Raw genomic sequence first — 16,610 nt, 5'->3', positions numbered from 1 at the left:
ACTTACAATGGGCACTGAGTGAGGTACAGAAGTGTTGAGTCACTATATTGTACTCCTGAAACTAATACAGTGCTGTATGTTAACTATCCTGGAATTTAAAAAAATAAGGATTAAACAAAAAAAAAAAAGAACATCAGGAAACATCTGATTTCATCTTGCCACTCTTAGGACCACCGAACAAATATTCTAACGAACTGAGTGAGGTTTGAGACTAGACCCTATTTCTGGGAAACTGACTCGCCGACCCCAAGATTTATCGACTTGAAATATACGTGACACTGAGAGGCTGTTTCATCTCGGTCAAGAAAGAAAGAAAACTTCTGCCCCAAGGGAAAGAAGATGGTATGATTACAAGGTATAACTATATCAGAATTGGTCAGTCCAAAGAGTATTGTCTCCTTCTTCGTAGCCTCCTCAGGAAGCTGGACATTTACCCCAACAATGGGGTCAGTATTTACATTTCCAGAACTCCACTCTGGAACAGAATTTATCCTTAATGGAAGCTAATTCTTGTTACTGAGAATGTATTTGATTTTTGAAAAGAAATGAAAAGTATCAAGAGCCAAGAAAGGTAAATGGGATGATTTGGGTAACAACCCTCTATTTTGAAATTATGAGTGACGATAAAGTCATGATATTGAAGAGGGTGTGGGGTGGTGGATTAGGAGAAGGAAGGGAAAAATGAAGGCAGTGGGGAATAGGGGGGAGAGATGAACCATGAGAGACTATGGACTCTGAGAAACAAACAGGGTTTTGGGAGGGGGGAGACTGGTTAGCCCGGTGATGGGTATCAAGGAGGGCACGTACTACATGGAGCACTGGGCGTTATACGAAAACAATGGAGCGTGGATCACCACGTCAAAAACCAATGATGTATTATATGGTGACTAACATAACATAATAAAATTTAAAAAAATAATAAAAAAAGAAAAAAAAAGAAAGCTCTAAAGCCAACACAAAACATATGGATGAGACTTCTAAGAGCCGAAAACGAGCTCTGCAGATTAGAGAAGTAAAAATGTTGATTTCTGATGATAGATCACGACGTGATTTTTGGAACATAACTCAGGAGTTCAAGAACTGGATAATCCTTTTTTAAAGATTTTATTTATTTATTTGAGAGCGAGAGAGAGACAGCAGAAGCAGGGGGAGCGGCAGAGGAAGAGAGAGAAGCAGACTCCCTGCTGAGCAAGGAGTCCGATGCAGGACTCGATCCCAGGACCCTGAGATCATGACCTGAGCTGAGGGCAGATGCTTGACTGACTGAGCCCCCCAGGCGCCCCCCGAACAATCTCGCTATAATAAAATCCGCCCATCTCAGTCTACTTATTTATGTGAACAAGTTCTCCCGGTGTGTACATGCAAAACAAAACAAACCAAGAAATCTGCAGTAAAAATTAAGAATAAAATTACTGCTGAACCCATGTCTTATTCTGGTAACGGACTATTTTTTCAAGCCCCCGTCATTTTCTAGAAAGATTGCTTTCAATTGAAAATTTACTTTATATGTGTAAAACTGTTTACCAAAATTTAAAATCTATGTTGTTTTGATAATAACAACCCAGGGGAATATTTCTAATACTTAGAGCCTTATGGCGACAGGAAATTAAAATAAATTCATTCTCAAAGAAAATAAAATTAACTAATTTCAATCACTATACATATTTTCTTGGAGAAAAGTAGAATAGCGTAATCAATAAAAGACTATAAAGCATAAAGTTACATTATATTAGGATAAATTTCTATGGGGAGAGTGGATTGAAAGTTCAAGTTCAAGGGGCAAAAATGCAAACTATCCAAATTGTTCAAGAAGAGCTTCTCTATGTATTTTTTAAGGGAAAGATGGCAAGGGTAGAAATCAGTATGGCATTTACATTCTGCTGGACACATTTTTTTAGGTGTCGTAACACTTTTATTTTAAAAAATGCCTGCACTCACAACATATTAGAAATGACATTCTTTGATACTTTTTATTTAAACTTATACAAAAATTTTAGACGTTGGGGTGCCTGGGTGGCTCAGGTCATGATCTCAGGGTCATGGGATCAAACCCCGCAGCAGGCTCTGCACTCAGCCCGGAGTCTGCTTCTCCCTGTCCCTCTGCTCCTCCCCGCTCCTCTCAAATAAATGAATAAATAAAATCTTTAAAAAAATTTTAGATGTCAACCCAAATATATGGGAAGGGGTATATAACTTTGCAAACATCTTTTAGGGGGTATGTGAAAAAAGGATCGATAACACCCAGCCAGCGTTCATTAAAATCTGAGATTTAATGACAAGTGTCCTGTCCTCAAATCTTACCTGAGACCACTCCATGGCGATCCACTTGGGGCAGTCGAACAGGTTGCAGGTCTGCATGACCTTGGGTTTGGGCGCATACATGCACTTCCACTCCTCCACCTGCAGAATCTCCCCGTGCATGGACTCCTCCACACACACGAAGCTCCGTCTCTGAATCCCACCTCCGCAAGACACCGAGCACGCGGTCCAAGGATTATGTTCCCAGCTCAAAAGCAAACAAATAAAAACACATTATTTATGTGTCATTTGCTTGTCTGTTTCAAACTTGCAAAGGGGAGAGAGGCCAGCTGTGGTTCAGCGGAAAGCACGCAGGACTTGGAGTCATGAGACTTTCGTCGTGACTGCCACACAATCTATAGTCACAGGGTGCTTCACGCCTCTGTCCCTGAGGCTACTATCAGGAGGGAATGCGACATCTTCCCTCGTGCCCCTGCCCAGGGCCATTCTGAGAATCTCACTGGTTAACATAGAGAGTGTGAAAGCATTCTTTAAACCGTCTCTCCACTATAAATACTAACAGACAATACTACTAGAGAATCAAAGAAACTGAAGGTCAGAAAGTAGTCATCTGGGCATCAAAAGGGGATTCAAATCTCTGACCAACTGCAATGCCTGAGCTCCCTTTCTCATGGCCAGTCATCCAAGCTGTGCTTGATACCCCCAGTGACAGGAGACATCGCTGTTGGAGGGGGCGCATTCCACCTAATTCTTCGACAGATCTTCCTTACTATGGAGTTGAAGTCTGCTTTCCCTTAGCTCTCTGCAAAGAATCTAATATCTATCCCTCTTACATTTTAGATTATTGCTACACATAGGATACACTTCCTTGCAAACTACTTAGAGCAAACTGCGGAATGGAAAAGGCAAACACGTGACTCACCGAGGGAGAGGTTGGAAGTGGTCGTAGGGCATGATCTCTTTAAACCCGTCGCTACAAGTGAAATCATTGTGACAATGTCATTTCTCAATCAATTAACATATTTATTAATTTGACCACTATGGATTTGACGTCCCCAAAGACAGAGCTCTTTCACACTGAAAACTAAATACGCATGGGGTTGTAAACTCTTCCCAAAAACTCAGCCACCATCTTTTTGGTTTTCAGGAACATCTCTGGCACACGCCATCCCCAGGTCTATGAAAATTCAGAAACTAGTGGTATGTATTAGCCAAAGGAAAGAGTGTCTCTTAATTTAGATAAATCTATGTTTTTATCATCTAAAAATTTTTTTGATATAATGATATTAACACGCTATCATATTAGTAGAATCTTCAGAGAAACATTTTATTTCACAGAGTTTGTCCTTTGAAAAGGTCTCTATGAATAATTACGTTCACCTGGGATTACAGGAAATGGGCAGCTCAGTGATAGGAAATGAAATCTACTGAGAGCACTTCCTTTTCCACTAGCACACTTCTGCCGCAGCCAGCTGGCAGATGTCTGGGGGATTCTGGGACCTGATATTGTGCTGTTATTTTAAGATACTGTAGTAAAGCCAGGAAACTTCTCCAGGCAATCCAAGTCAGCAGGTACTAAATTATGCAATGGGACCGTTTATGCATAGCTTTTCTGCTTTGGCATTAAAACTTTTCACTTCCTTGCACAATGCATTATTTATACCGAATTTAACGTGAACACTTCAAAAGTCAAAACGTGGTCATGGGTGACCCAGTTTAAAAGTGAAAATGGTGAGTCAAGATATTTATGACTAGCAGATGGACAAGACCTCGTACTTGGACGAGGAGACCTTTCCTATTGGGTGTGCAGGATATACTCAAAGAGCGTCATGACGAAGAGCAAATCTCCGAGTGCAGGCACGCACCGCCAGACAGGAGAGCGCTGGACCACGTGAGCTGGGTGACAAATGCAGGTAAGGGCCACCAGCGTGTGTTCAAGGTCACGTGGTGCAAATGTCACTCTGCAAAGACTGATGGGTCTGGGCCACACTTGATTTGTTTCTTTAGAGTAAAAACTATGGGTGATGATGCAAACCTCGATGGGCAAGGGTCCATGCTGCATTCCTTCAGTTTGGGTTTTGGCTTCACGTTTTCCGGGTAGTAATGGCAGTAATGGTCAGGAACCACCCTCTTCAAGCGGATATCCACACACTCAGCAGAGTTGAGCTGATAACCTAACGGAAAGAGAAAAGGCAAGTCTGACTACTGCATGGCGGCGTTTTCACGTGGCAGTGATCCCTTGCCACGCCCCCTTTTCCCCCCCTTAAGAAACTTAACTCAGTGGTTCTCATCCCTGGCTACTCAATGGAACCACTGGGAGCTTCTGGCACACACCAATGCCTGGGTCCCTTTGTGATTCAATTAAGCCAGAAACGCTGTGGCTAGGTCCAGGAAATTGGCTTTTTTTTTTTTTCCCTAATGATCTTCAGGTTCTTCGAAGATGACTAAAATGTGTGGCCAAGATCGGGAATGATTACTTGAACTGATTGTGGAGGTCTTAGCACTTTTAACGAGAAAGTTACAGCAGCCTCCTTTTACAGAACGCCTGATCCTTGGGGCCGAAGGTCACTCACTGGCCCATGTCCTCACTGTGCCCCTGGCACCGAGCCAGACGCCCTCTTCTTTCCTCACGCTTCCCCTCTCTGCCCATCCTTTCCCCCATCTGGGTTCCCCCAGAGACACCTGTTCATCGGTTATATGTTCTTCAATATGCCTCTGCCTCGTGTAACGTTGTTTGTGTGTATCTGTTTTAACCAAATAGGTATTTAAAATCTTGTTCTATTTTCTGCTTCTCTCACTCAACATTACATTATTGAGAGCAACCCATGTGCCAGGTTGGTGCTTGCTCCCACCGCATAATATCCCGTTGCAAGCATATGCCACGTTTTACTCTCTTGCTGTCCTGGGGAACCCAGGGCACCTCTGAGGCCAACAGACCTCCTTAACTGGGGAAGTAAGCACCGTCTCTACAGGGAGGAACAAAACCCGTCCCCTCTACCGGCCCCTGCCTCAAAAGCCTTCAGAGGAAAAGTGATGAAGACTCACTTCCGATTCTATTAAATTCAAATTGCCGTCGCTGAGGAAAAGTGTACATTCCAAATGGGGGAGTGCTGTAAATTTAAAAAAACGCACAAAATGATGCTTCTATTTCCTGAAAGATCTGATTCCAGGTTTCCTGTCACTACATAAGTGTCATGTTAAGTTAAAAAAAAAAAAAAGGCAATTTTTCAAAACCAGAATGAGTTCTTCAGGAAAAAAATTAAAAAAGCCCAAAGCTAAGTTCTCAGCCTCAGCCAATTGGTCTAAAGCTCTAAAAATACATTTAGGGGCCTGATTGTCAAGAGGAATCTGATTTTATAAACCACTAGACAGCTTTCTGCAAGCCACGGCATGGATGTAAGCTGAGTGCAGAAGGACAGACTGGTATGCATTATAAAAAGCAAGGATGAAACCGCAAGAACGAAAATCCAAATGGAGTCAATAAAATGTTATTCGGTGCCAGTATCTGCCAGAGAGTCTACAATATCAGATGGCAGTGGCGATCCTGGAACTTTCTCCAGACTGATCTTAAGAGTCCCATATAGATGATTGCAGGCAAGACCAGGAAAGTCCGTCCGAGTACCTTCGGGAGCAGGGAACTCACCTGATTATCCAAAAACTCAGAAATGGCATTTACACAAATCATGTACACTCGATTACTAATATAATTAAATTCTGGTAATGCTTTCCTTGTGGGTTTTTATGTGTGTCTTTTTATTTCCTCCAACACAAGTAGAGAAGGAGATTACAGCTCCTTGAATCAAAGAAAAACCTTTGTTCTAAATGGAAACATACTTCTAGGAGACCAAAAAAAAAAGCATACAGGTGTTTATAATTTAAGGAGAGACAATTAATTTTCCTCTTTAATTTTATGGCAGTACCAAGATAACTAAAAGCAAAGGAAATACGGCAGATTGCCTTCCTATACTATGAACAAATGTGTTGAAATTCTGCCAGTGGGCACAAAATGGCAGGCTGCAAGGGGTCCCCCACAAGCAGTGTGAAGTCTCCCTTCTGTTCTGACAACCACTCTCTGGCGGGCGGTCTGACTGCTAGGTGCTCCCATTTACGGTTCCAGCCGGGCTGACTCTGTCTTTCCTTCAGCACCCAAGTATGAGACACACCTGTGTTCCTCCCAAGAATTTAACCAACCGAACTAAGCCGAATCCCATTATGAATGTCCCTCCCAGAGTGGAAAGCTTCTCTTTTCTCTTATGTGTCTACATGGGAAAGACTCTCTGAATAATGCGGTGAGAGTTAGCGAATACACTAAAAAGAAAGAAATGTTGGCTTTCCTGCTGATTAAGAATAAAAAGAGCCCCACCGGCTCTTTGCTTTTATGTTGGGGTCCATGAGAGACTCCGTCTGCCCTGGAGCCATGGCCCACCTGACTTTAAGGTGGTGGGATTCTGCTTCTGGATATATAATGCATATGTAAGGAGCTCTAGGTATGTCCCACTCACCCTTGAGAGCTTTCTACTATTAGCACTGAGTCATGTCTGTATCTCATAACACATCCCCAGGGAATGCCAGAAGGGGAGACAGCCAGAACGCTGTAGATTATGCAGAGGCATTTTTAACAAAATTCAGGTTTGCCTAGACTCTGACATAACAGGTGTTTCCCGAGCACCCACCAATGCCAGGCACCGTACTAGGCTCCTCGGCATGTGTCCTGTCATTTTGTCCCCCAACAATGCTGCGGGGGGCGGGGATCGTCCTGTTTTATGGATGAGCAGACTGAGGCTCAGAGCCAAGTAGTGGCAAAGCCAAGAAGGGAGTCCAGGTCCCGGAACCTGAGCTCTGGGACCACACCGCCTCTTGATGTAAATGTCCTCATGCAATTTTTAGAGAACACTTTTGGCCAAAATGAACCTGAGGCCCAGGTCTGGAGAGACTCACGGAATTGATGCAGATCACGGTCTTGATTCCAAATGCTGTTTGACCTCAGCGTTCAACGAGATCAAATGTGTTGTAAGAATTGCCTTGCGGTCACCGTTACAAGATCAGTGACCCAAAGCTCTGAAGGAGTTTCTGCCTGGGAGCAATGCTTATCATGTTCAACAAAACACGTTCTCACTTTCAGGGAGAATCAAGAATAGACTGAGGCCTGGCAGGGACTTAAAGATGATCTCCAGCATTTTGTTTCTGTCATATTTATTTTTGTGACTATGTTCAATTTATGGCAAAGACATCATAGTTTACCACTTTGAGGGCCTCATATTAGATCCTTTTTTGTGAATATGTTTAATTATTTAAAAGGTCCATTTAAAGAAAAAACTGGAAGTAAATAATAGTGTAGGCGTAACACAGATATGGCAAAAGCAGCAAGGTTAAAACAGCTACAGCTGATATCCAAAGACATTGCTTTAGGGAGCAGTGGTTCTTAAGCTTGAACATGTACCATAATCTCCTGGAGGGACAGGCCCCACTCACAGAGTTTTGGATTCAGTACGTCCAGGGTGGGGCCCAAGAATCTGCATCTCCAGCAAGTTCCCACGTGATGCGGCTGCTGGTCCAGGGAACCCACTTTGAGAACCACTGTTGTAGGATCATAATCTCGTGGTCTATTGCCCACGCCTGGTCCAAGAAGGACAAACCGGAAAGGTTAACTTTTTACCTTGTTTCTAGAGCCCCATTCAACCCCCAGACTATTTCTCTTCCATTCTCGGCAACACAAGCTCCTTCTGGGGTCTGGGCTACTCGGTGCTCCCCACGAAAGCACCTGCCTCCTGCTTTCATTGGGAGCCGAAATCGCAGGTTTCGGTCTGACATACATATGCACGGGAACCTGACCCTGGCTGAGGATAAAACTGAGGAGCCCTCCTTGATAAGCCTGTGGTTTAGAGGAGAAGAGGCAGCAGAAACCACACTCAGTTTTGTGGCTCTCTGAACAAGCTCATATTCAATAGTCCTGCAGGGAAGAAATGGTTTGGGGCTGGACTGACTTGGGCTGGGCTGCAGGAGGAGGATTTATTGTAGTCCTTCAAACACAACCCTACTGAGCCTGCATGCCCTGACCTGCTCCCGGGGTGGTAGACGGTTCTTGGGAGACACAAGGGCAGAGCCATCTAGAGCATGGGGCTCTGGCATCAGATGGACCTGAAGCCAGCTCCTAGCCGTGCTGTTTGCTCACTGAGCACACGGGAGTCCATTGTTTACCCTTTCTACGTTTCCACTGCTCATACATAAAAACAGTCCTGAAAAGAGATCTTTCTTAAGGTTGTTTGGAAGAATAAACATGAAGATGAGTGCCCCAGCCCATGGCTTGATACATGTGAATGCCCGGCACTGTTGTCTGGTGTTTTTAGGGGAAGTATCAGCATTAAGTCTCTCTAGCAATTCTAGTAACTGTGGTTCTTGGGTTGGCACTTATAGAACCATTTACCTTCAGTTTAAAACTTCAGTTCAATAAAAGAGAATTATCTCCACGGAGGCTCTGGTAGCCTCCTCATTTCCTCCAGATACTTTCTCCATGTTAAACAGACGATGATCCTCCACCTGAGCCTGCAAATATGTGTAGTACGTGTGTGGAGCCCTGGGTTACACTTGGCCCACAGCCTTCCTGAACCATCTGTGAAATCCTTGAACGAAGCAAACAGTAATCAGGACTTCCCCTCACCACTTAGCAGCTACCCTTTCTCTCTCTGCTAAGTTCTGCTCTGGCACCTGAGGGAGGACAGGAGAAATCTAAACATTAGAACCAACACATCCATGACCTCGGTCAGACTGGGCAAGTGACGTGGCCCCGCTGTTTTTCAGGTTCTCCATGAAAATTAAACATAATACATGATTTAAAGACAAAACAAGAAAGGCCAGAACTCATGTAAACACGTATCCAGCTGTTTGCTAGAAATAAAAGGTGTTTTCCAAATCCCGTTTTCATCTGTCTTCAGGAATAAAGCCAAACGCGCATTCGGGAACACCACCGCATTCCAGCCACTGAATAAGATGCCGTGTGATTACACATCCCCAATCACCACGCCAGTTGTAAAGTCAGCTTCAAAAAACACAAGTATGTCATTTCTAACTCTGAGCCCGAAGCATACACGCAGTCTGTGTCTCACCTCCTCCACATGTTACAGTGCAGGGAAAGAAGTCGGTTTGTCTCCACTGATGACTGATCGGCTGGTAGAAGAAGAACTGGACCACACTGTCCTTGGCCACTGTGTACCTGGTCTGGACAGAGAGAACTGCGATCACGTGTCTGCATACAAGGAGCCAGCGCTTCCCGCACCTTTCCAAAGGCGATGAATCTATTTCAGTGATGCAGACAATCACATACCGATCACAACAAACTGTGGCACATGAAGATTCCAAAAATTGTAACATGTGATAACATTTCATTAAGGTTTGTCATACATGGGGGCACAGAAGATCTTCAACCAGCCTCCCTGGAGTCATCTTTCCAGATGATTCCATGCCTGGGAGTGAGTTCTCACATGTGTCAGGTGGACTTGTTTGTTTGTGTAACTTCTTTTTTCTACCTGATACATCTGATTTTAATTTCCATGGGACCCGGTACTGAGCCAGTCTGGGTTTATTGGCAACATAGCACATAATTGGGATTCTTACACTTTCAGTAATAACATCTTGAAGTAAAGCCTTCCAAAAAGGTCTTCTGAAAGCACAACTGCAGAAACTCAAACATACACAATTACATGGTGTGTACACATGAGTGCTCCAGCATCGAACTAAGGAGGAGGGGCACCACTGCGTGTGAGCAGGCAGAGGGAAGAGGGGATGGACCCCCGAGGGACCACACTCAAGCAGCAAGTTCTCCCCCCCACTTCTCTCTTTTCTTCCCTCCTGACTGAACAAATGAATGACCTGATGGAAACTCCCAGAATGCAACCAAAAGAGAAAAAGAAAGAGGAAAAGAAGTTGAGTTCATGCAGGATCAATCCAGAAATGCCAACACACATACGGAGTTCAAGCTGGAGACACAGAGGAAATAATGAAGAGGTGATATTTGATGATATAATTGCTGAGAATTTCCTAGACCTTGCGAAAGACAGGAGTACTCAATTCAAAAATGTTCAGCAAGTTCTGAGCAGACATTTTTTACAAAGTACAACAGCCAGGATAAAGAAAAATCTTAAGTTATTGGAAAGGAAAAAATATGATTAACCTACAAAGCGGTGAGAATCAGATTGGCATCAGATTTCTCTCAGGAAACACTGGATGCAAAAAAGCACAATCATACCTTCAAAGTGATGAGGAACAATAACTTTTTATCTACAATAACAATTCCATGTTATTAACCAACAATCAAAGATCAATTATCAATCTATGAATGATCTATGATCAAATTATCATCATAGTCAGTGAAATAAAGATATTTTCAGACACAATATGATGGAAACTTGACCACTTGAGACCCTCACTGGAAAAAAAAAAAGAGAGAGAGAGAGAAACTAAAAGGTACTGAACAAGAACTAATGTAAAAGCAGAAGAAGGTAGTGGACGCAAGAAGCAGTAATGATGAAATCACTCAGTAAAGCTTATTCATAAATGTAAATACAAGTTGACTGAAAAATAATATTTTGATGTATCTGATCATAAAACAGTATAAAAACCCCAGCAGGAGATGTGTCGTTGGGGAGGAGAGGCAGGGACGGGCGGGAGGGTAGGAGCCAAGCTGTCACCGAGGCAGAGACACGTGCAAAGGGTTTTTCTCTGGCGATGAAAGAATGCCTCTGATGAGTCCTGCCGGTGAGAATAAGTGAAAACACTGCCTAAAATAGTTTTTTTAATGTATGTGAAGGCACCAGAGAACTACCATACTAGTGAGTATTTGCAGGGCCAAGATCCCAGACACAAAGGAAGCCCAGAGAGGTGAGCATAACATTTGGCACCACCTTTGGCACCACGTTGCTACTCAAGGCATTTTCCATCATGCAAGAGTGGTGACTGAGCGGCTGAGAAGCTGAGCAGACCTGTCATCAGACTCGTGTGGCTGAGAGCAAACCCTGGAGCTCAAGATCCACCAAAGCTGAGGCGGTACCAAAAAATGCCCCTGGCGCCCAACTGAGACCCCAAAAAGCTCTATCCTAGGAAAAAGTGCTAACTGGAAGTTGACCAATTTTCAAAGGGACTGAAGACCAGGTTCAGATCATTTCAATTCCTTGATGGCTGAAGGTAACTGGCTGCTAACCTATTCTACCAGAAGCAGAAATTAATCCAGTCTCAAATTTTATCTATAATCTTTCATCTACTATATATAGAAAAACTTAAAAATAACCAGGCACACAAAAAAGATAAAATTTAATAACAACCAAAAAAGGTGGAGTACTAGACTATAAATGGAATTACAGAACATCCAGGTATTGGCACCACCTGAAAGAAATTTAAACACCTGGGTATATCACCACTGCCCCCTGCAACTCTAGCTTTGGCTTCGGATGGTGTTTCACGATACTCCATACCAGTCCCAGGGTCTTAAAACATCAGGGTTAGCACATGGCTCGCTCCCAGGGTTCTGTTTTTTAGAGAGCCTGGGCTAAGATACGATGGTTAAAATGCTTAAGAAACTAAATGACAAGACAGAGAATTTCACTAGAAACAAAGAAGCTACAATAAAAATAAAGTGGCAGGGGCACCTGGGTGGTTCAGTTGGTTAAGCATCTGCCTTCAGGTCAGGTCATGATCCCAGAGTCCTGGGATCTAGCCCTGAGTCGGGCTCCCTGCCCCTCTCCCTCTCCCCTCCCCCTGCTCATGTGCATTTGCGCTCTCTCTTTCAAATAATAAAATAAATAAAATCTTTAATAAATAAATAAATAGATGAATAAATAAATGAATAAAATGGCAATTCTAGAAGTATGAAGCACAATAATTTAAATCAGTATCTCAGTGGATAGACTTGACTGTGGATTAGACTGGAGTTCAGCAAATATTTTCATAAAGAACCATATAGCAAACATCATAGTTTTCAGGCCATATTGTCCCCATGGCAGTTCTTTAATTGTCTAATATAGTGCAAACGCAGCCACAATCTGTAAACAAATGGTTGTGGCTATGTCCCAATAAAACTCCACTTACAAAAAGTAGGTCATTAACTTGCTGGCCAAGATCTGCTGGCCCCTGGATTACACACACTTGAAGAGAGAATCAGTAAATGGACAGAAAAGAAGGAAGTAGAAAGTAGACATGAGAGATAAAGGTATAAACATAGTCCCAGAAAAAGAGAACACAGAGAATGGGATAGAAACTGTATCTGCAGAGGCAATAAATGAGAATCTTCCAAAATTGGTGGTGGATATCAAGCCAGAGTTGTGAAGCATCAGGAACCTCAAGAAGAAGAAAGCCACTAATTACATCACAATCAAATTGATGAAAACCAAAACCAAAGAGAAAACACTTAAAAGCAGACAAAGAAAAAGACACATTACCATCTAAGGCATAAAAATAAGACTGACAGCTAACTTCTCTACAGAATTAATGGAAGCCAGAAGACACTGGAGAGCTACCTTAGAAATGCTGAAAGAAAATCGTTTCAGAATGGTAAAACAGTCACGTCACTAGAAGAGGTAATGACTCTAAATGTTAATGTACTTAACAACCTAGCCTCAAAGATAAATAATTCAAAATTAACAAGAATAGAAAAATATTAGACGAAAGTACAGTCACAGTGGCAGTTTTACCGTATCTCTTATGGTAACTACTAGAATGAGCAGACAAAAACCAGTAGGCTATTATTTTTAATAAAACCATTAATAACAACATGATCAATGTGACATATGAATACTGCCCAACAACAAGAGATGATGCATCATATCTTCTAATATTTGCTATGTTCTGAGCCACCAATTAAGTTTCAACAGATTTCAAAAAAATTGATATAATATAGAGTATGTTCTTTGACTACAGTGGAATTAAGCTATGAAATAATAATAAGATTACTGGAAAATTTCTACATACTTGGATAAAACACTTCTCAATATTCCATAAATCAAAGATTATACCGCTATGAAAATTACAACACAATTTAACTGAATGATGAGGGATATACCATAACTATGGACTGGAAAAATTAGTATTGGAAAGTTTTCAGTTCTCTCCAAACTGATAGAGAAATTCAATACAATTCCAATCAAAATCCAAAAGAATTTTATAAAAATTGACAGGCACACTTAAAAGTTTGATATGAAAATGCAAGGAGTCAAGAATATCAAAGATCATCTTCAAGAACAAAGGGGGAAAATTTACAGAAGTAAATATCTGTTTTAATGCTGCAGTAACTAAGTCACCAAGGATACTGCACAGACAGATCAATAAAACAAAAGAGAGTCCAGGAACAGACCCACACACATACGGTTTGGGTTTTAAGACAAATGGGGAAAGGACTGTCTTTTCCCCTAATGGTGCTGGGTCAATTGGATAGTCATGTGGAAAAAGAGAATGATTCTACTTCACAACATGTGCAAAAATCAACTCCAGGTAGATTGTAGCTCATAATATGACAGGTAAAACAATAAGTCTTCCAGAAGCAAACACAGAAGAATAGTTTCACGACCGTGAATGAGGCAGATTTCCTAGCATACAAATACAAATAGTCTAAGCATAAAATTAAAAACTGATAGCTTACACTACAACAACATTAAGAGCTTCTGTATGGGAAAACTGAAAACATATAACAGAGAAAAAAAAAGATTGAAAATAAAATGCATTAAGAACTGAGCTCTAGAAGCTAAAAATACAAAACCGAAATAAGTTCATGTGAAGATAAAGGAAAGAAACAAAAATAAAAATTTACATAAATTGAATAGTTTTTAAACTCTGAGTTAATCAGACAAAAATCTGGTTCTTAGATGCCTCAGAGACAAATCTTTGGATGATTTGAACAAAACAAATATTGGACAAGGAACCAACGGAAGAGACATAGTTACAGGTAAAATGATTTTTTATGATAAGGCAATACTATGATTACATTTGAAAAGTCTGAAAGAATTAGATGAACTGGATACTTCCCTAGCAAAATATAAATTTCACAACTGGTTCAAAATTAAAACCCTAAATAAATCAATAAGCCTAAGAGGGACTGAAATGGTTTGCTGAGTCCCACCCATTATCACCAAAAAAAAAAAAAAAAAACAAAAAAAGGAAAAAAAAGAGGAAGAGAAAGAAAGAAAAGGCATTAAACCCAGATGTTTTCCATAAAGAGATGACCTTATTGGAGCAGATGCATTTAATTGCTGACCAATATCCACTTCCCTTTCCCATCCTGCCAAAGGCTCACTTTTATTCCGGTGTTCATTCTTTCCCCATGTGTCTTCCATAACGCCTGACTGTCCCATGTGATCATGGCAGGCACAGCTGCCTCACCAGGTGTGGGCCCCAAGAGAATGAGAATGCATCTCTCACTCATACAACCGCAGAGAGTGTACCTGATCGGCAGTGCCCATCCCAGGTCCAGCTCTCTGTGGGCTGCTCCTGCCCAGGGGATCTGAAGCAGGCCATTTCCTCAGAGACACTGTGTCATACGATAGATGACTCTGGCTCAGGGCCTCCCCTGCAGCGTTGCTGAATTCTCTAGAACCGCTCTCCAATCTAAGACATTCCCAACCCAACTGGCCTTCCATCCCTCTCTCCTCCACTTGTGGTCAGAGCTTCCCTGCAGCTGGACGGCTCTCCAGGCCTCTCTCAGCTCCATCTTGCCTCTTCCTCGAGGGCATCCCGCTCCTAAATGTCTCACATATCTAATCCTGTCTTGGCATCTGCTTTTTGAAGCACCCAGAAGGACTAATGCCCAGGGAATGGTTTAGAGTGAGCATGTGACCCAAGTCTTGTCAACAAGAGGTGATAAAAGGTCTGCTGTGGAGCTCTTGAGAAAAAATTTTCCGGCTGGGAAGGTTCACAAGAAATAAAAATCTAATGGGCTTCTGGACATTGTCTTCTCTGCATGGTAGCCTTCTACTCCAAATGTAGGGCAATGACAAGCCAATTTACCTTTTTAGAAGTTGGCATATAACACTGCATCCCTTTGGGTAATGCTCTATCAGGTGGGGAAACAGCCAGCCTTTCAGCTGTCCCGTCCTTCAGACCGATCTCCTCCATGGTGGTTTTCCCCCTAGGACATGAGAGTCCAGAAAGGGGGTATGGCTTGGATCCGAGTGTGAAGGTCTTCATCCGGTCCTTGGGCCCACAGCTGTGTTCCTTGTCCCTCTAGCCACTGGAAGGACCGCAGGGAGCTTCAGAACCAGTGAACTCAGCCGTGTTCTTTGCTGGCCGGTGGAGGGTGGATTCCTTTGGTGACTGGCCCATTCCACATTCTGCTTGTGCTGCAGGTTCTCTGTGGTGTGCCTGTGACTCCTGCCTGCTCCCTGGCCTGACTTAGAGCTCCTTCCCCAGGGAGATCATATGCTTTCCTGTCCAAGCCAGGATGATTTTGAGAGTGAAAGGAAAGAATTAAGCCAGGGCCACAAGCATAAAATGGGTCCTCTATGAACAAACTAGGACATATGGAAACTCTACCTTTACCTCTCCGCTACAGGGTCATTTTGCCCCCACCATGTCAGCCCCTCCAAATTTGGCCAGCAAAGAGCACAGGGAATTTTCCAGATACCTTCCATGCCACGTGGGGGCTGAGGGAGCCTCCAGGGAGCTGAACTCACATTCAACCCATGGCTAAACATTTCAGGACATTAAAGCCAATTTCATTCTGAGATGGCTTCCTCAGGTTATTGCCTATGGAAGTAGATACCATACGGGGCATTTTCCTCTTGGAGTTCTAGATGAAAAGTGGAGCAAAAGCTCCTTTTCTGCCTTTGCTTTAAACCTAGTTTATATGATTCCCTGCTCTGGAGAGTGACCACTGTCATGACATGTGTCTCACTGCCTTGGCTCTTCCTATCTCCTTGCACATCCTTGCTGAGCTCCCTCACTACAGGGCACGCTCCTCCTGAACACACGGTGCTGAAGACACGAAGTCCACAGCGCAGCCTTATGGGGGAACGGGCATCCCCTCCATACTGGAGAAGAAACACTTAGACTTAGTCTCCGAGCTTGGCCCTTGACATCGATGGAGCTGAATCAATTTAGAAAAAGTCTTATTTCTCTCCATCAGTCTGATTCTCAAGACAAAAGTCTAAACTAAAGACGAAGAGGAGAAGGAGAATGGGGGAAGAAGAAGGAGAAGGAGATGGAGGAGAAGATGAAGATGGAGAAGGAGGAGGAGGAGGAGGAGATGGAGGAGAAGATGAAGATGGAGAAGGAGGAGGAGGAGAAGGAGATGGAGGAGAAGATGGAGATGGAGAAGGAGGAGGAGGAGATGGAGGAGAAGATGAAGATGGAGGAGAAGAAGGAGGAGAAGGAGG

General features: G+C 42.9%; 1 protein-coding gene across 4 annotated transcripts in view; it reads right to left on the bottom strand.

Annotated features, from left to right (window-relative positions):
* ADAMTSL3 (ADAMTS like 3) overlaps nucleotides 1–16,610 on the bottom strand; it is a 368,889-nt gene that overhangs the window by 129,583 nt on the left and 222,696 nt on the right. For all 4 annotated transcript variants that reach the window (XM_027571545.2, XM_027571543.2, XM_027571546.2 and 1 more), the window contains exons 10-13: nucleotides 9,363–9,474; nucleotides 4,295–4,433; nucleotides 3,182–3,232; nucleotides 2,302–2,506 (exon numbers count right to left, since the gene is read on the bottom strand). In XM_027571545.2, the coding sequence (XP_027427346.2) occupies nucleotides 2,302–2,506; nucleotides 3,182–3,232; nucleotides 4,295–4,433; nucleotides 9,363–9,474 (507 nt within the window). The remainder of the gene's footprint in view (nucleotides 1–2,301; nucleotides 2,507–3,181; nucleotides 3,233–4,294; nucleotides 4,434–9,362; nucleotides 9,475–16,610) is intronic.

Source organism: Zalophus californianus, chromosome 6, assembly GCF_009762305.2.
Source record: "Zalophus californianus isolate mZalCal1 chromosome 6, mZalCal1.pri.v2, whole genome shotgun sequence".
NCBI lineage: Eukaryota > Metazoa > Chordata > Mammalia > Carnivora > Otariidae > Zalophus > Zalophus californianus.
Note: the sequence above shows the minus strand (reverse complement) of the source record. Positions and strands in the feature narration are given on the sequence as shown.